This window comes from Lynx rufus, unplaced genomic scaffold (genome assembly GCF_022079265.1).
Source record: "Lynx rufus isolate CCGP_SWC_20201006 ecotype Redwood Valley unplaced genomic scaffold, mLynRuf1.p SCAF_7, whole genome shotgun sequence".
Lineage (NCBI taxonomy): Eukaryota > Metazoa > Chordata > Mammalia > Carnivora > Felidae > Lynx > Lynx rufus.
The window spans coordinates 36609845-36634729 of record NW_025814889.1 but is presented as its reverse complement, the minus strand read 5'-3'; the positions used below and the strand labels follow the sequence as shown (position 1 = coordinate 36634729).

The following is a 24885-nucleotide window of genomic DNA, read 5'->3' as shown; positions in this document are numbered from 1 at the left end:
ACTAGAAATTATGAAATAAACAGTTGATGTGTTTGCACTGAAAGAAAAAAAATCTCTATGATAGTCACCATAAAATTTGTTAGAAGAAAAATGACGGACTTGGAAATGTATTTGTAACATACACAGTAGGCAAAAGGTTATTTTCCTAAGTGGATTAGGAAAATTAAAAAATGGGCAAAGAACAAGGACAGATGAGTAACAAAGGAAGGAATACAAAGTGCCAGTAGATATGTGAATAGGTATTTAGCTGTGCTTATAATCAAAGAAATGCCAGAAAAAGAAAATACTTACAGTTTTCAAATATATGGGGAAGTGGCGACTCCCAGATATTGTTTGGTGGAAGTTTAAATGTGTCAGACCCTTTTAGAGATAATTTTTAATATATAATCAAAATTACAATTGCATATCCTCCAATTCAGCAATTCCCCTTTGAGAATTTATCCCCAGTAAAAATTTGGATACATGTACAAAGATATACATATGAAGGTGCCTGTTGTAATAGTGAAAACAGAACCAACCTAAATATTTATCAATAGTCATAAATAATTTAATATCCATAAATTGGAATTTTATGGCAGGTATCATTTTTCCTCATTTTCTTTATTACTGTAAAATACATCTTATATCTACCATCTTAGCTACTTTTCAAGTGTATCGTTCGTTGGCATAAAGTACATTATGTTGTGCAAACATTGCCACCATCCATCTCCAGAACTCTTTTCATCCTGTAAAACTACACCTGTTAGTGACTTCCCATCCCTCCCCAACCCCTGCTTTTTCCAGGCTTTGGCAGCCACTGTTGTTCTTTCTGCTTCATATGTTTGACTAATCTAGATACCTCGTGTTAAGTGGAATCATATAATAGTTGTCTTTTGTGGTTTAGTTAGCATTATCCTCAAGTTTCATCCATGTTGTAGCATGTCAGAATTTCATTCTTTTTTAAGTTTGAAAAGTATTGTAAGCACTTTTAAAAATTTGTTTTTTATTTTATTTTTATATTATTTTTTAATTTTATCTATTTCTGAAAGAGAGAGTGCAGGCAGGGTAGGGGCAGAGAGAGAGAGGGAGACCCAGAATCTGGAGCAGGCTCTAGGCTCCGAGCTGTCAGCAGAGAGCCTGATGTGGGATGCAAACCCAAGAACTGTGAGAACTTGACCTGAGCTTAACCAACTGAGCCACCCAGCCGCCCTTTTTAAATTGAAAAATATTTTTTTAAAATGTTTTTTTATTTTTGAGAGAGAGACCGAGTACAGGCAGGGGAGGGGCAGAGACAGAGGGAGACACAGAATCTGAAGCAGGCTCTGGGCTCCTGTCAGCACAGAGCCTGATGCAGGGCTTGAACCCATGAACTGGGTGATCATGACCTGAGCCAAAGTTGAATGCTTAACTGACTGAACCACTCAGGTACCCCTAAATTTAATTTTTGAGTGGGGTAGCACATCTATTTCGTTCAAATTTAAGAGGAAGGTTGGGAGGAGGGAAGATGGGAAGTGATTGATAATAGGCCTGGGATTTCACTAAGGGGTGATGGAAGTGTTCTAGAATTAGATATGTGTGTTTGATGTACAACTTTTAATATGTTGAAAACTGAATTATACACTTAAAACAGGTGAACTTTATTATATGTGAGTTATATTTCAATAAAGCTGTTACTAAGAAGATTTCAATGTCAATTATACTTCAATTAAAAATTTCTGGAGGAATAAAAAATTTCAAGAGGAATAGAATAAATTCTAATAAAGTGTTCTTATAAGTTGTCCTTCAGCTATTCTAGTTTTACTTTTTAAAAAATTATTTCTTGTGTAACTTTCCAGAAATATTTTTATTTCTTAAGAATATTTTATTTTTTACTTACAGTAGATAGTAAATATTATTCCCTTTCTTTAACAAAAGTGGTAGTAAATTGAACACGGTTTTCTGTACCCAAGCAATTATCTCTGAAATCTGTTTCTCTTATTTTTAGGTAAAAAGGTGGTTTTTGTTGTTGTTGTTTTTTTAATTACAAAAGGATTATAGTACAAAAAAGTATGAAGAAAAAATGTAAAAGCTATTCATACCCAGAGATAGTCATTGGTAATTAATTGCTTGTATCCTTTTAGACTTTACTCTAGATGTATATACACTTTTAAGAATTAGATTGAGATCATCCTATACTTAGTCTTGTGTGGTCTGCTTTTTTACACTTAAAACAGTATATTGTGATGATAGGTTTAAATCACTAAATACCAATCTACATTGTTGTTATTATTTTTTTTAACGTTTATTTATTTTTGAGAGACAGAGCATGAGCAGGAGAGGGGCAGGGAGAGAGGGAGATACAGAATCAGAAGCAGGCTCCAGGCTCTGAGCTATCAGCACAGAGCCTGATGCAGGGCTTGAACCACGAACTGTGAGATCGTGACCTGAGCCAAAGTTGGATACTTAACCGACTGAGCCATCCAGGTGCCCCTACATTGTTATTTTTTATGGATGTATAGTATTAAATTATGTGGACATTTCTCATTTACTGTAACTCATCACCTATTAATATCTATTTAGGTTGTTTCTAATTTTGTCACTATTATAAATAAGAATAAGTATCTTTGTACATACATATTTGTATCCTTGCCAGATCATTTATTTGAGATATTTACTATGCTGCTATTTTGTAGTCTGCCAGAATTTTTCAACAATGTATGTTTTATAATCTGCAAAGATTTCCATGATATTATTAAAATCTCTGTGAAAAAATTGTGCAGGTATATAAATCCTTATTTTAAATATGAGGAATCTGAAATGCAGAAAGTGGCATTGTGTCCAAAATTGCATAGCAGTTAGTGTGAGAGTTGGAACTAAAAGTCATGTCTTCTGATTGTGGGTTAGTGTTCTTTCCACTATGGCATACTGCCAGTCTTTAAACCTTTAATACAAAGAGTGATTTTTGTTGTTGTTGTTTCTTCATTTCTAAAAATATGAATCTTGTGAATACTTTTAGATTCTTTGTCTAACGTGCTGGAAATTTTCCATTCAGATTAAAGGTTCATATACCTTCATTAGGTGTATAGGCTAAAGATATGCTGTCTCAAACATTTTGTAATTTAACTGCATTAACATCTTTGTTTAATTACTCACCTATATTATTATCCTTCCCTGTATGGAAAGCTCACATGGTGAGGTATTTCCCCATCCCCCTAGTTTTTTTTTTAAAGTTTTTTAAAAAAATTATTTATTTTGACGGGGCGGGGGGGGGGGCGGGGGAGGGTGGTGGAAGAGTGTGAGCAGGGGAGGGGCAGAGAGAGAGAATCCCAAGCAGGCTCTGTGCTGTCAGTGCTGAGCCTGACACTAGGCTTGAACTCACAAACTGTGAGATCAAGACCTGAGCAGAGATAGAGTCAGAGCTTAACCAACTGAGCCACCCAGGCACTCCTTCTCCTCCCCTTATGAAAGCTTCAAGCTATGTTATTTTCTTCAGGTAGTACTAGTTTCTGTGGGCTGGGAAAATTCCTTTGATTTCAATGACAGGTCCATCATTTACTGTGTGATCTTGGGCAAGTTACTTAAATCTCTAGATTTAAAAAGACCTGACAGACTTTGGCTCAGGTCATGATCTCGCAGTTCTTAAGTTTGAGCCCCATATCAGGCTCTGTGCTGACAGTTTGGAGATAGGAGTCTGTAGATTCTGTGTCTCCTTCTCACTATCTGCCCCTCCCCTGCTGGCTTGCACGCTCTCTCATTCTCTCTCTCTCTCAAAAATAAACAGTAGTGGGCGCCTGGGTGGCTCAGTCGGTTGGGTGTCTGACTTCGGCTCAGGTCATGATCTCACATCTCGTGAGTCCAAGCCCCGTGTCGGGCACTGTGCTGACAACTCAGAGCCTGGAGCCTGCGTCTGATTCTGTTGTCTCCCTCTCTGTCTGATCCTCCCCCACTTGCACTCTTTCTCTCTCTCAAAAATAAATAAACATTAAAAAATATTAAAAAAAAATAAACAGCGAAAAATCTCCAAGACTAGTGTCATCATCGGTAAGAATAATAATAATAATAATAGTAAAAAAGTAGTAAAAAAATTAATAGTACACATGTCATGAAGATTAAATGAATCAACACATAAAAAGTGTGTGGCATGTAGATGCTACTCATTAAATGTTAGTATTGTTTAATGTGTAAACTTACTTAAAAAGTCATTTTGTGTTTTGATATCCTTTGTATTATTTGGTGAAACTTTTGTATGATGTGTTTGTATTCCTGTAGATTTCCCCTTTCTCCTCCCCTCCCTTTTAGTTCTGTGAATATTTCTGTTAATTTTGAACAATGCCTTTATTTTGTCATGGCTTATGCAAAGTGAAGTTCTGCCATACTTGTTTCCTTTCGGGAGTAATACAGGTTAAATTACTGACATTTTATAGATTATCTCAATCATATTTTAAGACAGTGTAAAATAACATGAATTCTAATTTGTTAAATTCAAGTTCTGAGAGCCCTGGTAGCTACTTTCTGACTTTCCCAGTCTGCTTTATTTTTTCTTCTTGAGGAGGGAAGCTGACTTGGGGTTTTCTGTTTTGTCTTGGTTCTAGCACATGCAAATGACAATCCAGGCTCTTCAGGATGAATTGCGGATCCAGAGGGACCTGAACCAGCTGTTTCAGCAAGATAGTAGCAGTAGGACTGGTGAACCTTTCGTGGCAGAGCTGACAGAGGAGAACTTTCAGAGGTTACATGCTGAGCATGAGCGGCAGGCCAAAGAGCTGTTTCTTCTTCGAAAGACTTTGGAGGAAATGGAGTTGCGTATTGAGACTCAGAAGCAAACCCTAAATGCTCGGGATGAATCCATCAAGAAACTTCTGGAGATGTTGCAGAGCAAAGGACTTTCTGCTAAGGCTACTGAAGAAGATCATGAGAGAACAAGACGACTGGCAGAGGCAGAGATGCACGTCCACCACCTAGAAAGCCTTTTGGAGCAGAAGGAAAAAGAGAACAGTATGTTGAGAGAGGTGAGTGCTTTTTCAGTTGTCTTGACTTACTGTCTCTCCCACCCGGCATTAGTCAGCGTCTTGGCTTAGATAAAATTACGTACTCCATTGAGTTAGCCCGAAGGGAATTTCTTCTTTGATATTTAAGTGCTTCACTGATTTCTGATTTGCTCTCTTGTATGAGATGGCATTGACTAGTATGTATACTGGCTTGATAAATTTCTGGATCTTTCTGCCCCCCGCCCCCAATCTGGCTTCTGTAGACACATTTTATTGCTAGAGGGACACAGAATTTTCTTAGTTTGTTACTCATCTCTTGATTTGTTCATAGAGACACACACAGCAAAAACAGAATCAGATTACCTAATTATTGTTTAATTTCAGAATATTATTAAGAGAAAAAGTGTTTACCTCAGTTTAGATGTGCTTGTATAGTCCTTGGTAGTAGTAATGGATGTTTGCTCTGTGGTTGCCATAGAAACTTGCCTTGCTCTAAAAGATATGTAATAAAAATCATTTGCTGCCATGGAGGCACAGTGAGAAAGAATGATATAGAGCACACTGTCAGTTATTTTTTATAGAGGAAACTCAGACTTAAGCTGGCCACTGTGACTGTTGATAATCTTTCACTTTTCTAGGTAATGATTCATTTTAAGAAAACATAAATGAAAAATGCATCTTCCTTTGAATTAAAAAAAATTGACAGCTGTAATTCTCTATATGTGGCCAGAGACTTCACGTAACTTTCCCATTTGGATAGGGAAAAAAAATCACAGAATTGTGTTACTGTCAGTCTGAATGAAGTATGAGGAAAGGAATTAAAAGCATGGAATATTCCCAAAGCAGCAAAATAGCAACTGTAAAAGGATACTTCTATATTTGTAGTTCTATAACTTCTCCTTTTGTAAGGAATATGAAATATTTACAGTGAGTACATTTTATTTTTGATAAAGAGGAAATTCAGTGTTTTTTAAAAACACGATTTTATTACATAGTAAATTCATGGTAGCTTATTGTAGTAAAATTAGCAAAAACTTAAAATCCCAGGTATCATTACCTACTGATAACTGTTATGCATATGTTTCCAGTCATTTTTATTATGTATACATTCCTTCTGCATTAAAAAAATTATTTATTTATTTATTGTGAGAGAGGGGCAGAGAGTGAGAGAGAACCCCAAACAGACCTCTTGCTGCCAGCACAGAGCCTGATGCAGGGCTTGATCTCACAACCGTGAGATCATGACCTGAGCCCAAATCAAGACTCGGATGCTTTACTGACTGAGCCACCCAGCTCGCCACCCTTCTGTATTTCTTTCTCTTAAAAAAGATAGAATACTGTACATTAGTATTGTCTAATAGAAGTTTCTGTGATGATGGAAATGTTCTGTATCTGCTTTGTTCATTATGGTAGCCACTAGTCACATATGGTTATGGAGCTCTTGAATTGTGGCTAGTGTGACTGAGGAACTGACTTAAATTTTATTTCACTATAACTAATCTGGAATTAAATTTAATTAATCAAATTTAAATTTAAGTATCTATGTGCAGCTTGTGGCTTCTGTGTTAGTGTAGGTATGCATAATGTAATGTCACATGCTTTTCTTGATAATGTATTTGACCATCTTTTGTCAGGTATATATAGAGTTTTGTAATTTCAGATGAATTTATAACGTTTGATTGAATATTGAAAATTTAGACCACTATTTTTCAGTAGTATAAAACTGCTGTGCTGAATATGCTTAACCATATATCTCTGTACATTAATTTTTTTCTTTAGGATAAATTCCTAGAAATGAATTTGCTTGAAAGGTGTGTACATTTTTGAAACTGAATAATCTCATCTTCCAGAGTGATTGGACCAGTTTATCTTCCTAGCGGTGTATATAACATGTTGTTAGGATTAATCAGCAGCTATGTACATTTTAGGCTCTTCAAATTATCAGATTGTAATATTTTAGGAAATTTTCAGCCAACTGGTATGTTACAGGCACATCCTGAGTTTGTTTCAATTTACATTAAAGACTTTATATTTTAATGAGATTACTTAGAGCCTGGCCATAGACTTTTGTTAGAGAAGTTGTAATAATCTCACACAGCATGCAACCTGAAATGTTTCCCAGCATCATGAATTTTGAATGTTATGTTTTTAGTGCTTCTGTTCTGAGTGTTTCAACCTATGCCCATTTATTTATTTGAAAGCATTTTAAATTGAAGTATAGTTGACACAGAACATTACGTTAATTTTAAGTGTACAGTATAGTGATTTGACACCTCTGTACATTGTGCTGTACTCGCTACAGGTATAGCTACCATGTATCACCATACAATGCTAGAACAGTACCAGTGACCATATTTCTTGTGCTCTCCTTTTATCCCTGTGACTTATTCATTCTGTATCTCCCACTCCTCTTTACCCATTTTGCCTATCCTTCAACCCATCTCCCCTCTTGCAGTTTGTCCTCTATAGACTCTTTCTGCTTTTTGTTAATTTATTTTGTGTTTTAGATTCCACATATAAGTGAAATATATGGTATTTGTCTCTTTCACTTATTTCACTTAGCATAATACCCTCTAAGTCCATCCATGTTGTCGTAAGTGGCTAGATTGCATTCTTTTTTATTATGCCTATTTACTTTTGAGTTTTGGAGTTAATAAATGGTGAACAGTTAAGGAGTGTGAAAAGCTACATTGTTACTCTGGCAGAGAACAGAGATGTGGTGAATTTGAAAAAGTGGTAGAAAAAAACATGAATATAAGACTGATTTTTTCAACTAACAAGCTCTACAAAATCAAGTCCCACTTACGTACATAGTGTGGAAGGAATATAGGTAGGCCTTATCAATCATACCAACACACAATTCTAGTTGCTGTTAGTAACATAGCATCATCTTGCAGGAAAACACAGTCTTACAAATTAAAATTACTTAAGAGCAGGTGGAAATGATTGTTTCAGAAACAAATGTTTAGAATTCTAGTTCTCTTTTCTGTTTCTCCTGTTTACCTTCAAGACTTAGACCAAATTTTAGTTCTTTGAAGTTTTCCTCGTGTAGCTGTATACTTAAATGTAGATGAACCAATCCTATGATAGTATATTTATATTTACATGTATGTTTCTTCATTGTTTGCTTCATTTTTTGCATCAGATACATTTTTTAAATATTTTATTTATTTTATATATATTTTAAATATTTTTATTTATTTTTGAGAGAGAGAGAGAGAGCACATGATGGGGGGAAGGGCAGATAGAGAGAGGGAGACACAGAATCTGAACCAGGCTCCAGGCTCCAACCTGTCAGCACAGAGCCTGATCCTGGGCTCGAACTCATGAACTGTGAGATCATGACCTGAGCTGAAGTCAGACACTTAACTGAGCCACCCAGGTGCCCCTAAAGATTTTATTTTTAAGTAATCTTTATACCCAACATAGGGTTCGAACCCACAACCTGGAGATCAAGAGTTGCATGCTCCCCTGACTGAGCCAGCCAGGTGCCCTCAAAGATAACATGTTTTTAAAAAAATCTTTATTTTGCCAGTGTCTATCAAATACACAGTGGGTACTCAAGAAATGTTAGTTGAGTAAGTTGAAATGTAGGCCAAAAAACTTAAACCTAGAACTTACAGAAAGAAGGATAGCATTTCAAGTTTTTTTTTTCCCTCAGTGAAACCACAGGGTTCTCAAATCTGATGAAGTTTGGAAAACAAGTTAAACTCAAAACTAATTTTACTTATGAGTTTAGTTATACATATTATAAATAAAATATTAGCAGATAGAATCAGCATTATGATAAAAGGATAATACTCTGACCAAAACGAGGTTATTCCAGCAATGCCAGAATGGCTTAATTTATCACACACAGTTACAATTTGTATTAGATAAAAGGAAAAGAGAATCTTGTGGTATTTGATGGCTGTCTGAAATATATTAGATAAAATGTTACAGAATTTTGATTGAAAATGAAACAAAATAAACTAAAAATAAGAATTGAATACTTTTAAATAAGATTTAAGTAAATAATAACATAATAAATGTATATAATAACCACATTTCAAACTAATAGCCAGCATCAGGCTTACTGTGCCGTACTAGAAATGCCCACTGAAGTTAGAAAGAGGTCAGGGACACCTGAGTGGTTCAGTCAGTTAAGTGTCCAACTTCTGCTCAGGTCATGATCTTGCAGTTTGTGAGTTTGAGCCCCGTGTCAGGCTCTGTGCTGACAGCTCAGAGCCTGGAGCCTGATTTGGATTCTGTGCCTCCCTCTCTCTCTCTGCCCCTTCCCCACTCATGCTCTCTCTCTCTCTGTCTCTCAGAAGTGAATAAACGTTAAGTTTTTTTTTTTTTTTTTTAGAAAGAGGTCAAAGATGGTTGGGTTCATCAGTATTTAACATTATTCTGGGTGTGTTACATGGTACAATTAGGTAAGGAAATGTAATAAATAATATCAGTAATGGTAATGGAGAGGGAAAGGCTAAATTTTCATTATAGTGTAGATGGGAACATCAATATAAAGATGTCACCTTACCCCAGATCTGTAAATTTAATGTAATCCTACTGGGAATGATTTTCAAACATGCCTTAATGATGTTGTAGTTTATTTGCAGAAGAACAGTGTAGGAACACTTGCTTAAGCAGATCATGATACACATATTTTATTTTTATTTTTTATTTTATTTTATTTTTTAATTTTTTAATGTTTATTTTTGAGAGAGAGAGAGAGAAAGAGAGAGAGAACAAGAGCAGGCAGGGGAGGGGCAGAGAGAGAGGGAGACACAGAAACTGAAGCAGGCTCTAGGCTCCCACCTGTCAGCCCAGCCCCACGCAGGGCTCGATCCCATGAGCCATGAGATCATGACCTGAGCTGAAATTGGGTGCTTAACTGACTGAGCCACCCAGGTGCCCCTTTATATTTTATTAAAAAAAATTTTTTTAATGTTTATTTTTGAGAGAGAGCGAGAGAGCGAGAGAAAGCAAGTGAGTCGGGGAGGGGCAGAGAGAGAGGGAAACATAGAATCTGAAGCAGGCTCCAGGCTCTGAGCTGTCAGCACAGAGCCTGATGTGGGGCTCGAATCCATGAACTGTGAGATCATGACCTGAGCCGAAGTCAGATGCCCAACTAACTGAGCCACCCAGGTGCCCCATGATACACGTATTTTAAACCCAGTGATCTTAAAATGTACTGGCACAGGAGTGGATAGCTAGATCAATGAAACAAAATAGAAACCAGAAATAATATGGTTTTAAAAATCTTATTTTGTTTTAGAGAGAGAGAGAGATCAGGGGAGCAGGGCAGGAGAGAGACTGAGTATCACAAGCAGGCTCCACACTCAGCACAGAGCCCAAAGCAGGCTCGATTCCAAAACCCCAGGATCACAACCTGAGCCAAAAATCAAGAGTCAGACACTCAACTGACTGAGCCACCCAGGCACCCCAGAAATAATACAGTTTTAAGTATATGATGGATGTTTTAAATAGTGGCCATCCATTTGGAAAACAGTTACATAGTTACATCAAATTCTAGATGAAATAAAGAGCTACTTTATAAAAAATAAAAAACTAGAAGAAAATGTAAGTAAAAAGCTTTTAATATAATTTTGAGAGAGGAAAGAATCTTTCACTGCCGTAGGAAGAACCTTAAAGAATTAAATTTGTGGGGGCGCCTGGGTGGCTCAGTTGGTTGAGTGTCCGTTTCTTGATTTCAGCTCAGGTCATGATCCCAGGGTCTTGGGATCAAGCCCTACTTTGGGCTCCATGCTGAGTGTGGAGACTGCTTAAGATTCTTTCTCTCCCTCTCTCCTTCTCCCTCTTTGCCTGCCCCCCACTCATACATGCTCTCTCTCTTTCTAAAAATAAAAAATAAAAAAAAGAATTAAATTCGTGTATGTTAGAAAATACAGTTAACAAAAAGTTAAAATGATGATTTGGGGTAAAGTTTTCTAATGTATGGCTAACCTGATACATAAAGATTGTTTCTAAAACAAGAGACTAGAGGCACCACTTTTCCTTTTTTATTTATTCAACAAATAACTATTGAGCCTTTGATATGTATTTGATCCTAGGATGGGCATGGGTATACATTTTTTTATGTCAGACCACATGGTCTCTGCCCTCCTAGAACTTAAAAATCTAGTGGGAGACAGTAAACTGATAATTATGGGATGAAACTACATGATTGGGTGGAGTCTAATTTTGTTGGGGGAGGGGATTTCTGTAAATAGGATAAGCTCGTATGAGGAGGTGCCCCTGAGGTAAGGAGACTTGAGGAAAGACAAGGAGAAAGTCATGCTGAACATTTGGATAAAACTGTTTCATGAATAAAGGTTAAAAGTTGCGAAAGGCCTGATGGGAAGGAATTTTGAAGGAGCAACAAGGAGGCTAGAGGGCAAAAGCAAATTGTATAAGGTGAAGGCTGGCATCAGATGACAGGGTGAAGAGGTATCCAAGGACAAATCCATTCCTTTCATTCTTCAGATATTTACTGGCACTAAGCATGTACAAAGCACTAGGGAAATAGTGAACAAAACATGCCCTCTCGGAGACAAAGCACTTGCCTTCATGATCCTTGCAGGTAATGCAACAGTTATATTAAAAGTGCAAGAAAAATCCATTCCAGTATTTAACCAAGGGAATGTTAAGATCAGGTTTGCTTTTTACAATTTACTCTGGTTGTGTTGAAAATAAATAGGGGAGGGAGAGTCAAGAGTGGACAAGGAAGTCTAATAACAGCTCTAATCTAGGGTAGGTGAGTGGTGACTTGAAATGACTTTTGCACATTATTGCACTAGTAGATCAAGGAAGTCAAAAAGAATTGTGAGTTGGCAATACCAGGATATCCATAGGTTTTGTTATTTATTGGATTTCACGTTCACCTTTAAAGAAAAAGTATTTTCATCAATCCTAAGACTCACAGTTTTTCTTACTTTAGCAATATGGCATTGAGTTAAATTTTATCCTTGGCAGTATCTTACAGTCTGTCAACAAGGCAGTAGTGGTGCTGATTTGTTTGCCTGTGCATTCAGTCATAGCTGCTCAGTTTGTTACCACTGTAGTTGAGGGTGTGAGCTTTGTTGGTATTTCTCATGTTAACTTTAATTGTTCACTATGTCATCAGTAATACCATGTGATGAACCAGCATTGACACCAGAGTTGCTGGCATGGGGAAAGTTATGAAAACAGTTCAAAATGGCATATAGTTAAAATATGGTTAAATAAGTAAAAGAGAACTCTAAGTTCTACTTTATAGTCAGTATAAAATAAAAATTCTGGATGATAAAGCTTTGTGTAATTATTTATTTGGAGGCATTTCCCCCCTTTCTTTCCAGTACATAAAACAATAGTATATATTATAATCAGTGGCATCTTAGATTTGATGAAATACTGTAACATTAAAATAGCATTCCAGTAGCATTTGTGATTAGTTTTCTATTTTGTTTATAAAAATTATTCTGTAGATAACAGATAAATAATCCCATCAAAGAAAAGCCAAAGAAGAAAATAATAAATTTAAATTAAGCATTGTGTTTTCTTTATACTAAATTACATTGTTGTGGGACTACTTATTGTTAGATTTTATATTGTTTACTGTAGTACCTTTCCTTTGATTGGTAGAATAGTGAAGACATGTGGTGGACAAACATTGAACTACAGTCAAGACTTGGCTTGGTCTGTGTTTGGGGTTTGGGCATACAGAGTGTTAAAGAGCTTTACAGGTAATTCTGTTAGACACCATAGTTTGAAAACCCAGTTTTGGTTCTCAGTCTGTTGGCAGAACACACCTAAGCTGACTATGAACTTTTTCGGATCTGCATTACCAAACATTATCTGTTGGCCAACTAAACACATTATTTATATACCTATATGTGCTCTCAGTTTTAAAAGTGTAAATGCTATTGTGGTAAATAAAATATAAATTTGTTTTAAAACATTAATACATTCATCCTGGTTTTTATCTCTTTAATATTTCAGTCAACAAACCTTGTTAGTATAACTTCTATCATGTTGGGGTTTACAGAAATGTTTGAGGTTAAAAGTATTAATATTTGACTAGGTTCCAGCATAGGAATTCTGAATCTAACTAGTGTATCTGAGGGATGCCTGTTTTTATCATTAGCAGTTGTAAGGTATAAGCAGAGGAGATTGAGAGAAAAAAAAGAAACAACAGACAAAGCATAGGAAGAATTTGAAAAGAAAAAGGGGCCCCAAGTTAGTTTGCTGCTTTGCAGTGATTTTGGAAAATGAGGACAGTTGCATACCTTATTTATTCAGGTTATTCCTTCCCTTTTCTTTGTGTCATTTGTGCCCTATTTCTATTTTGACAAGAAGATGATGTTTTCTCAGAATAATGCCATTACTAGAGGTGGTAAAGGGTTAAAGTACAATGGTGTCTGAGAGATACAGAAAACAGTGAGGATTCTTTCCGTTTATTCTCCCCTTCTTCTTTATTTCTGTCTCCTCTGTGTTTTGAGTACACTAAAGCCAGAACTTGTATGGAAGATTGAATCTGTAAAGGGGCCTCACAAGTAATCTGGAGCTTCTACCCTTGAACCAAGGGTGCTGGAGGCTAAAACCTGAAACTTGAAAAAAGAAATTTCAGACATAAGTACTACTTGTCAGTGACAAATACTTCTTTCTCTCAGTCGTGTAAGTAAAAGTTGACTTTTTAAAAGAAACTGCCAAAGAGAGAAAAATACGAAGATTTATTCCTAACTTGCTTGTTTTCTAACTCTAGGTTAGTTATTATCTGGTAAATTAATGAGAGAAAATGAACATATTTTCTGTTGTTTACCACAGTTGACAGTGTAACAAGATCCAGATAATTCTACCTGTACTTTAATTGTTTTTGGATGAGAAATTTCAGGCCAATGGAGTGAAATAGAATGAGCAAATAGAATATTCTAGTTCTTATATTTATTTGAATAGTACATTTCATTTCTATTTCCAGTCTCTTTATTAACAGTGCATGAGTCAGAGGCTTGATGTACTCAGTTGGAAAGGGGAGTTTATCAGCTCACTGACTGCAAGATGTGTTCATAATGAGTTTTAATGTGCAGGCCTCTGAATGGAAATTTGTTACGAATGATAGGTTTTCAAATGTCTTAATAGGAAAGCTTTATGCCTGTGGATGGTTTAAAATGCAGCCTAGTTCCTTAGCAAAGGAGGATTTTTTTGTTCAAATGGATTTCTATTTTCTTTATGTTTTGCATATGTGGTTGCTAGGATTTAAAGTAAAATTGTTATAATTTAACTTTATAAAACATTTGGAAATTGACCTTATTTGGAATTAGGTAATAGGAAAGAAGTCAGATAAAATTAATTTGTTCAGTATCTGAATTGTGAGGTATCAAGGAAATGCAGTTTTAATATTTTCAAGTAGATATAGAAATACCAAATGAGAAGTGTATAGGTTATAGGATTTTATTAATCGATGAAGATTATTTACAATTAGTAGGATTCATTTTATTTTTCTATACGTACACTCATTTTATTGAATAAATATTACTAAATATCTGCTGTGTGTCCAGTTGGTCATCTTATTTACAGTGTGGAGAATAGGTTAAATGTGTACAAACTCGAGGCTCATAGGAAGCCGGTGGATTTGTTGTTTTAGTGTAGGTGAGAAATTATTATGGCTTAAACTAACGTGTTGAGATTTTGTCCTGCATTAGTGTGTTCTGGATTTTACTGTCTTCCTTAAATGAAGTGTTGTGGATTAACTTGATCTTTATAGGACTTGCTTTCAAATTCTGTTAGAGCTGATCTAGATAGCCTTTCCTATAGAGGCCTTAATTTCTATATAGAGAATTTTGAAGATCTGGGAAGAATGAAAGGAAGAGACTGGTGTTTGGCTTGAGCTACTGGGAGAGCTGTGCTGTTTAGTGAGATGGAGAAGACTTACCTCTCATCACACTCATCAGATGATTGCGACTTCTAAGAGTTGGACTTTCTGGTGTCTCTGTTAAATGCCTCTGATGTTTTCTTTATTTTGGCCCTTTGGAACTAAAATTTCCTTAGCCTCATGTGAGTTCAGGTAGTTGCTCAATTCATAGCTCTCTGGGTAGTTGTTCTATCCTTAGTAGTTGTTGTTTGATGTTGTGGAGTCTTGCCCTGTGGGTACACACTTAGTATTTGGCCAAATACTCAAGGGGACCCCTGTCAAATTAGATACTGCTGCTTTTATGGTTAGCTTCCTTCTCTGTGATACTCTGCTCTGCACATTTTCACTGTCTTTAGGAGTCTTATCCATTGATCTGTCTTCTGAGCTCTGTATGACTGCTCTTTTCTGTTTGGCTTTCTCTCCTCGCATCATATTCTGAAGAGCTGGTTTGGGCCATCACATTTGTTTCTATTCTTTCAAGGATCATAGATCAGTGTGCCTTTTTCCAGTGTCTGAAAACAGTTATTTCATGCATTTTATCTAATTTTAAAATAGTTTAAAACGAGTACAACAGGAGGGCCAGTCTTCTATTCATTTTGGTCAGATCATGTTGATTTTGTAGAGAATGAGAACTGAATGGGAAACTTGTTGAAAGATTCAAAGCAGACCAAACTCCCATGGTTTGTTGATGCTTTATCAAGACTACTCTGGTGCTCTCATGAGAGTGGACAGAGGAAATGGAAGGAAATGAACAGCTGTTGTAGTAATGTGGGGTTAAAATGAGCTGGAAATGGAGTACAGTGGAATAATTCAAGAAATATTTTGAAGATGGAGCAATCACTGCCTGCTACTGAATTTTGAACATCTGGGAAGAATGAAAGGAGACACTGGTGTTTGGCTTGAGCTACTGGAGGGTAGTGATGTTTAGTGAGATGGAGAAGACTTACCTCTCATCACACTCATCAGATGAAGAGCTAGATTAAGGAAGGTAAAATTAAGTTTTGTTACAGATAATAAAAGTTAAATTATCTATTAGACCTCTAAATAGAGATGTCAAATGGACAGTTGGATAAAGGAGTCTTGAAATCAGAGCAGAGGACAGGCCTGGGAATTCACTAGCATTTCAGTTGAATTTTAAGCAGTGTAGAAGATTAGAGAGTTTCAATGGAAAAGAGGAGAGAGTTTAGGGGACTGGTCACCTGATCACTATAGTATTTAGGGGTCTAATTTTGAAGGAGGAACCTGTAAGAGAAATAGAGGAGCCCTTGGAGAAAAAGAAAAATAGGAGAGTGTGGTGTCATAATAGTCAAGAGAAAATGTGTATATAGGAGGGAGTGGCCCCACTGCTTTGAATGCCTCTGAGAGTTCTAGGAAGATGAGGACAGAAAGGGGTCCACTAGATTTGGCACCCTGGAATTCATTAGTGATATGGATGAATTGTTTGGGGAGGTCGAGAAAGAATTAATTAAAATAATTAAAGTAACAGTCTTCCATTGTGTTACTAAGGAGATCCACTTTGGGAGACTGTTGCTGTAATCCAGGCTAGAGATGATGGTTCCATAATCTCTAGGAGCGCTGAAGAGTCTGGGGTTCAGAAGTTATATAGCCAAAAAATAGCCTCAAATCCATCATGTTCCTTTATTGGTTTGGTTTAGACAGTGGTGCTCCTGGTGCAGGACACAAACACGGTAGGTTGTTTGGCTGACACCACTGACACTGCTCCCTACCCTTGGAATATCTGCCATTCCTGAGACTGGGAACTTGAGGTGGCTGTTGCCTCTGCCACTCATTGACAGAGTTGTCTCTATTCATGTCCCTGCTTCTGTTACAAGATTCTGATTCAAAGTAAGTGATGTATGTGTCTCATTGGGGAGATTAGGTCTTGTGTCTGGGCTTTAACTGCAGGAAAGGCTGGGGAAAAAAGTAGGTGGCATTTTTAACTTCTTTTGCAGAAGGAGGACTCTTGGCTTAAAATGTAGAATCCCCAAATGTAGAAGGGAGATTAGATACCATGGCAAGAAAAAGTGATAGGTGTCCACTACAAGACTAGAAAAATATATTTTCCAGCGCATCCATGGAAAGGTAATACAGTTGACTTTTGAATAATGAGGAGGTTGGGAGCTGACCCCTGTGTAGTTGAAAATCTGTGTAGAATGTCTGACTCCCCCAAAACTTAACTAATAACCTACTACTGACTGTAAGTCTTACTGATAACATAAGTGGGTGATTTACACACATTCTGTGTGTTATATGTTATTTACTGTATTCTTATAATAAATGAGCTAGAGAAAGGAAAATGTCATTAAAAAATCCTAAGAGAAAACACATTTGCAGTATTTTACTGTATTTATTAAAAAAAATAAGTGGATCATTACAGTTCAAACCCTTGTTGTTCAGAGATCAACTGTAGTCGAATCTGTGGGACTGGGGAAGGGCTTCCTTGTATGATTGGTGTGCACATTGTTCAACCAAACAAAAGCTTCCTGCTGATGGAGCAGATGTGGCCTAAAACTCAATCAGTGCTTCATGGTGAGGTTGCATCTACCCCAGAGGGGTTGCTATTGTCTAATTCATTTCAAGTTTCTCTGTGGGCTAGTGGAGTCCCTGGATTGGGGCAATAGAATTGAGAAGAGTTCCAAAGATGGAACTTAGAAAATGTCTGTGCTTAGGATAGGAGAAAGGGCAGAGAATAAGCATTTAGAGCTAGGATAATTCATTGATGGAAGGCAGTTAGAAATCTTAAAGATGTTCTCCCTTAACTCTCTCTGTTTTAATTTAAAAAAGTCAGCTACTGGGGCGCCTGGGTGGCTCAGTCGGTTGGACGTCCGACTTCGGCTCAGGTCATGATCTCGCGGTCTGTGAGTTCGAGCCCCGCGTCGGGCTCTGTGCTGACAGCTCAGAGCCTGGAGCCTGTTTCGGATTCTGTGTCTCCCTCTCTCTCTGACCTTCCCCCGTTCATGCTGTATCTCTCTCTCAAAAATGAATAAATGTTAAAAAAAAAAAATTAAAAAAAAAAGTCAGCTACTACATGGAGTTCAGAAAAGATGTGGATGGACAGCAGCTCTTAGATTTAGAAATAAGGAGATCCTTTTTTGATACTTTAGAGAGAGTGCTCCAATAGAGGGATGAGGATGAATACTAGCTGATAATTTATTCATTTATTCAGTCTTTCCTTCATCTAGCCAAAGAGGAATGGATGTGGGGGAGAAATCATTTTTAATGATTGCTTACATGTCAGACAGTGTCTGGAATACAAAAGGCAATTTTGCCCTGAAGGAGTGTACAGGCTGGTATGTTAGAGAAGATTATTATTCCAAATAGAGTGTACTAAGTGTTAGAGGAGGGCTGTGTAGAAGTAAGAGGAGGTGTACATAATTCAGCACATGAGAAGATTCCCTCTTTAGTTAATTCTTGAAAGTTTGGTATCCATTCATTATTCATTCATTCATCATTCATTCTTTAAATATCTCTTAAGCACTTACTGATGTACCAGCTATTGTCCTAGGCACTTTGGATTCAACAGTGAATGAAACAAAGACCCTGGCCCTCTATGTTCTTATAGAGGCACATAACATACGTTAGAGGGTACATGCTATGGGACAAGAAAAAGTTGAGTAAAGTAGAGGGAAAAGGACATATGGGTTCTTTTTTGTCCATTTTAAGTTTTCAAATAAGGTACATTACACTAACATTAAACATTAATTTTATAGTGAAAAATTTCAAGCTTACACAAAAGTAATGAGAATGGCATAATGAATCTCCATATGCTTATCGCTCAGATATACCAGTTACCAAAATTTTGCCACACTTGCTTCATGTGTCCTATTTTTGCTTTTTCTTCTTTTTTTTACCAAAGATTAAAAAAAAATTCCTGACACGATGTAATTTACCTCTATACACTGTAGTACGCATCTCTAAAACATAGGGACATTTTCTTGTATAACTACAATATGATTATCACAACTCATAAACCTACTAATACAGAAGAGGCATTTGAGTCAAGACTTGAAGGACACAAAGTCCTCTCTATGAGCTCAGGAAAGAGAGTTTAGGCAGTGGGAACATCTGGTGTAAAGGTCCTAAGGAACAGGACAATGACTAGCATATTTGAGAAACAGCAAGGAGTCCTGTGTGGCTGAAGCATGGTGACTGAGGGAAGAGAGTGGTAAGAGATAAGGTTTTGTAGGCCACTGTGAGGGGACTTTGACTCTGCTGTGAGTCAGACAGAGAGCTGTGACAGTTTTGAGTAGAGGACAAAATTAATTTTGTCAAAATTAATTAATTTGACAAAATTAAATTTATATTTAAAAAGGTCACTCTGGGGGCGCTTGGGTGGCTCAGTCGGTTAAGTGTCTGACTTCGGCTCAGGTCACGATCTCACAGTTCGTGAGTTCGAGCCCCACGTCGGGCTCTGTGCTTACAGCTCAGAGCCTGGAGCCTGTTTCAGATTCTGTGTCTCCCTCTCTCTGACCCTCCCCCGTTCATGCTCTGTCTCTCTCTGTCTCAAAAATAAATAAACGTTAAATGCCTGTTTCCGATTCTGTGTCTCCCTCTCTCTCTGCCCCTCCCCCGTTCATGCTCTGTCTCTCTCTGTCCCAAAAATAAATAAAATGTAAAAAAAAAAAAAAAAAAAAATGGGGCGCCTGGGTGGCGCAGTCGGTTAAGTGTCCGACTTCAGCCAGGTCACGATCTCGCGGTCCGTGAGTTCGAGCCCCGCATCGGGCTCTGGGCTGATGGCTCAGAGCCTGGAGCCTGTTTCCGATTCTGTGTCTCCCTCTCTCTCTGCCCCTCCCCCGTTCATGCTCTGTCTCTCTCTGTCCCAAAAATAAATAAAATGTAAAAAAAAAAAAAAAATGTGACTCTGGATGCTCTGTTGAGAATAGAATGTAGGGGAGAAAGATAAAGAGAGGGGGGCCTAATTAGGAGCTTGTCGTTGGATTAGAAGATATATTTTTGTTAGTGGCTCGCTCCAAATGGTCATAGTGGAAATGACAAGGAGTGCTTGCATTTCAGATATGTTTTGAAGGTAGAGTTAAATGGATTTCCTGATTGACTGACTTGAAGGAGAAAGGAAGGCATTAAGAAGACTCAGGTTTTTCACTTGAGTATGTGGAAGGATGGAACAGCTTTTGGAGCACCTCCAAGAGTTTACTCTTGGGCCTGGAGAGTTTGAGGTGTTTGTCACACATGTGGATGGAATACCTTGTTGAATATTTAAGGCTGGAGTTAGGGAGAAAAGTAGCAGAAAGCGTGGTCAGAAAGGGTGGTATGTATTAATAGTGGTTTGCACTATACTTTCAGCAGCCAGCTGGTGTGAATGTGGATGTTAAGATACTGGTGTTTAAACTGGTGTTTAAACTGTTTATAATTTAGAACTTTTATCAGTTCTTTCTGTCAGTCTTTCAGAAAGAGGTAACTCAGTGAAGTGTGCAGTTCTGTTTTCTTTTTCTCAAACCATTCTTTCTGGTCAGGCAAGAATGAATAAATTAGGTGAAAGGTGTAATTAAAGTATTATACATTCCTTTTGTTATGGTTAAGTATGGTTCAGATGGAAAGTATTCATCTGTGTATTCTTGGGTCACTAGAAGTTGTCCCAGAGTATTTTGAAAATGTTGACTGATTAACTCAGAGACATTCACAAAATCTGACAGGAAATAGCCTTAGGTGGTCCAATAACTTTGCTGTAACCCTTGAAGGCCATGAATGTGATATTACTACCATCAGTTCCTTTCTTCCTGATTCTGAACTCACTAAAGTTTAGATTAAAAAGAATAGCTATGTTTTTATGACATTTTATAAATTTAAATATGAACTACTTAGGAAACTTGTCCAACAGCCTTATCTTCTTTTTTCTTCCCAGTTGTTGCCCTATTGGAGAGAGATTTTCATCATAGGTAGCCAGGTTGTTACTCTGGTGTGTATGTTATGGAAAGGATGTGGTTAACACAAATGCTAAAAGCTACTAAAAGCAGCTTTGTGCGATGCAGACTGATTGTGACTACCTTTATTTCTCCTTTGAAAAAAGACTATTTCTAATCTTCCTTTTGGATTGTTTGGAGTTCTGATTTGTATATCTTAGAGTCATGTGGAGGATTGATACACCAATCTGGGGTTGTGGTGTAGTTTTCATCTGTTGTTCTAATGTCATCTCTGTGACTAAATTTAAATAACTAGGTGTTCGAGATGGGGACTCTTCGTGCCTGTGTATTTGACCCACATACCTCCCTAGCCTCTCTGATCTGCTGGGAAAGGTCTGTTAGACAGGGATCAAAGTGTCACATGGGACTGGGGTTATCATCTGTTTTACTCAATTATTCCCTCTTCCCTGTCCTTCCCTACCCTCCCCATGAGCAAAAATAAGAGTGAAAAGGAGACACTTACTCTCTTTTGCTTCTCTTGTATAGGAGATGCATCGGAGATTTGAGAATGCTCCTGATTCTGCCAAAACAAAAGCTCTGCAAACTGTTATTGAAATGAAGGTAAGTAAGAGTCTCCAAAGAAGCTTATGAGTCAGTTTACACTTTGAAGTGATTACATACTTTCATGTGTGAGTTTTAGAAAGTGGTATGTAACAATATTTTGCTTATTTTGTAGATTTAAGAAGAAATAGTAAGACAATGAAAAGACACTTTGAAAGAACTTTGGTTTTATTCCCTTTTAGTTATAGGTCATAAGTCAGATGGGACCAAAAAGTTGTCCAGAATTCCTTTAAATCGGCTGTGTTTAAGCCTTTTGATCTCAGGACCCTTTTATTCTTTTAAAATGACAAGCTCATTCATTTATTTTTAGAAAATGTCTGCCTAATATTAACTCTAGTAACCATAGTTTGTCAATTGTTCTTTCATGTAAAAATGATGTTCCATGAAAAAACTACCTAATTCAGCTTGCAATTCAAAGAGGCACACAAGTGCTATTCTAAGGAACTACTATCATACTTCAATGTGCAGAAATGCCTAGCTCCTTCCCATTTCATCACACAGAATATTAAAAAGATGTGTTCCTAAGGTTTGAGATTAATTAAAAGTAATAATTTTTACTGCTTCATTAAGGACATTCTCAAAGGAAGCAGTCTTTTTTAAAAAATTTTTAAGTAGGCTCCACACCCAGCATGGAGTGCAATGTGGAGCTTGAACTCATGACCCTGAGATCAAGACCTGAGCTGAGATCAAGAGTTGGACACTTAACTGACTGAGCCACCCAGGCATCCCCCAAAGGAAGTAGTCTTTTAAAATTTTTATTTCTTGAGGCTCCTGGCTAGCTCAATTGGTCGAGCATGCGACTCTTGACCTCGAGGTCGTGAGATACCTCGAGGTCATGAGTTTAAGCCCTACATTTGGCCTAGAGCTTACTTAAAAAAAAAAAAAAAAAAAAAAAAAAGCTTTTTTTAATAATTTTTTTTTTTTTTTTCTGTGAGTACCCGATACTGAAGAGTGCAGTCACTGCTAGCGTGGTTTGGTGCTATTGCCTGTTGTCCTAAGACACAAGCAGTTTTTTCCCACCATTGCTTTTATACCTGAAGTGCAAATGGTAACATAGTGGAGAGGGCAAATCAAATCATGGTATTATTATGAAAATAGTTTTGACTATGCAGACTTCTTGAAAAGGTCTGGGGGGATCCGGGACATAGAACACGGACCATGCTTTGTAAACCTCTGCTTTAAGTTAATGAATAGGTAGAAATTTTTAGGCTTTATGTTAGGTTGATTAAGACTTGTCTTCTTAAATTCCCTTGGATTCAAAATTTGGCTTTACTTGAATCAATTGTATGACAATAGAGCAAGTAATTCCTAACCTCTCTATGCCTCAATTTCTTTATGGCTAGAAGGCGATAGTAATAGTATGTATCCCATAGGTTGTTTTGAGGTTTAAATTAGTTATAGCAAGTAAAACACTTTGAATACTACTTGGCATATAGTAAACTGTTAGCTGCAGCTCCTGTTATTATTTTTATGAAAAACATATTCTTTTTTTTTTAAACAACATACTCTTTCTTACAAAAGCTGAAAGACTTATAGGTAAGTCCTAGCTTCTTCATATTCCCTAAATCTTAGCTTCTTCCTATTCCCTAAAAAGTTTGACACTGTTTTTGTTTTGTGGGCCTTTATTCAATAGTTGTTGGTATGACAAGAATATTTAGTTATTAGTATATAGTTTTATGTAGAGAGATGCTTCTTAAGTACGGTTATAAGAATTTCTCTCTGAATTTAAATGATTTCATTCTAAAATTTTGTTTATTTGTGTGTATTTTTATTTCCAGTGGGGAAAGATTTACCAAACAAATTCTGAATTAGTGGAATTCTGGGTTCTTTGTAGTTAGGCAATTAGTAGTCTTGAACATAATCTTGTAAAGAGTCTTTAGAAAGGTTCAATTGTATGTTCTTATTTCCCACAAATCTATTTGTATGTTTTATTTCCTGAGCCCTGTTGAAACGTAAGAATAAAACACATGAATATACCTATGTTTCCAAAATTCTTTTACTTGCCTTTTGATAGAATGGGGAAGTGTAATAATTAACAGGCAGTGGAGCTATTTTAAGTTGTGTTAACTTTCGGCCATTCTGTTAAGAAAGCCTGAGATAATGGTGGCCCAGTTGGGTCAGGTGGATGCTATCCTGAAATCACAGCTGAAATAGTTGAGTTGCTGAGAGTGTGGCATGATCCTGAGAGAATTATGAAGATCTAGAATAGTCTTGGGGGGAAATGGGAAAAGAAGATGATTGATAGACAGTAAAAGAGCCCAACTATCTTCAAGGTGATGTAGTTTTCTTTTTTCTCTCTTCTGCCTTTTCTTCCTCCTCTTCCTCCTATCTTTGCCTTCACCTTCCTTCTCTTGCTTTCTTCCCTCCTTCCATCTTCTCCTTCTCCACTTCCCCTTCTGCTTCCTCCTCCTCTAATTTTTTTTCTTTTTCCTTTCGCAGTGGAGGAACAGGGAAGAATTACTGTACTGCTATAGGTTACAGTTTTGCTGGGTAGATAATGGCAGAATTATTGGAATGCACATGAATTGAGGATGATGGTGAGAGAGGAGTTTGCATGATCAGTCCAAGAATGTAGTGTGGATAGAAAGGAAGAGAATTCAGACTGTACTGACAGGTTGGGAGAAAATGTGACCATTAGTGAGGTGAAGATCTCTGTGAGGTTGAGGAATGGCAAATAGAGGATGATGGTGCACTAGGCCTGGGGAGAAGCCTGCAGTAGGCCTGGGTGATGATAGGATCCAGAGGGTAGTCCTGTCGACTGGATAGCTGAAGTGGACTGGTGGTTGAGGTCATTGAAATTCAGACATTGAAATCCTAGGATGATGGCAAGAGTGGCATTTGAAGGGAAGATTGATTGTGAGCCAGGTGCCAAAGACGTTTTTCAAATGGCCAAGAGGGATGGGGAAGTAGTGAGGAGGGGGTAGAGTGAAAAGGAGTATGAACTGTAAAATAAAGGGAGCAGCATTGAGGAACTGGGAGGTTGCCTGTACTTTTTCCCCTGCTCCTTTCTGGTACTGGGGGATTAGTGACCCTCATTGGAGAGAGTTCAGGGAAATTACATCCTTTTGGAAAGCCAGGTTTTACTTGGGGTAGGGAGACAACTTTTGAAAAAGAAAAAGTGAGGATTTGGGAAATTTAGCAAGCAACAGGGGATTTCAATAGGTTAGTGGAATTGGCTGATTAATGATGGGGAGACCCAGAGCTGGGCAAGTACAGAGTGGTAAGATGAAAAGGAATTTATTTACTTAGTTATTATACATTGTAGGAATAAGAAACCTTGTTGGAAGGACTGTTCTCAAATAAACCCAGTCTCAGTCTGATTGAGTTGGTGCTAGAATTAGTTGAGCGTATCAGATACTACTTTTCTGTCCTGATTTCAGCGAGTAGCCTGACATGTCTCTTATCTGGGCAGTCAGTGCCTTCTTCGTGACTTTCAGTTACAGTTTGGTCCCTTTTGGGGAGAAGCTTTTATGGGACATGATTTGGTAGTGAGGGTGCTGATTTGGTCAAGAGCTGCCCATGTGTTTGTGTTGGAGTTAGAGGAGAAAATAGATAATGTGTCTTGGGGGCCTTACGGCGACTTTGTAGA

At 37.3% G+C, this 24885-nt stretch overlaps 1 protein-coding gene across 1 annotated transcript in view; it reads left to right on the top strand.

Annotated features, from left to right (window-relative positions):
* The window catches only part of ERC1 (ELKS/RAB6-interacting/CAST family member 1), a 516249-nt gene that overhangs the window by 91519 nt on the left and 399845 nt on the right, over positions 1 to 24885 (top strand). The window contains exons 3-4 of the mRNA XM_047065409.1: positions 4551 to 4967; positions 21222 to 21296. Coding sequence (XP_046921365.1) covers positions 4551 to 4967; positions 21222 to 21296 — 492 coding nt within the window. The remainder of the gene's footprint in view (positions 1 to 4550; positions 4968 to 21221; positions 21297 to 24885) is intronic.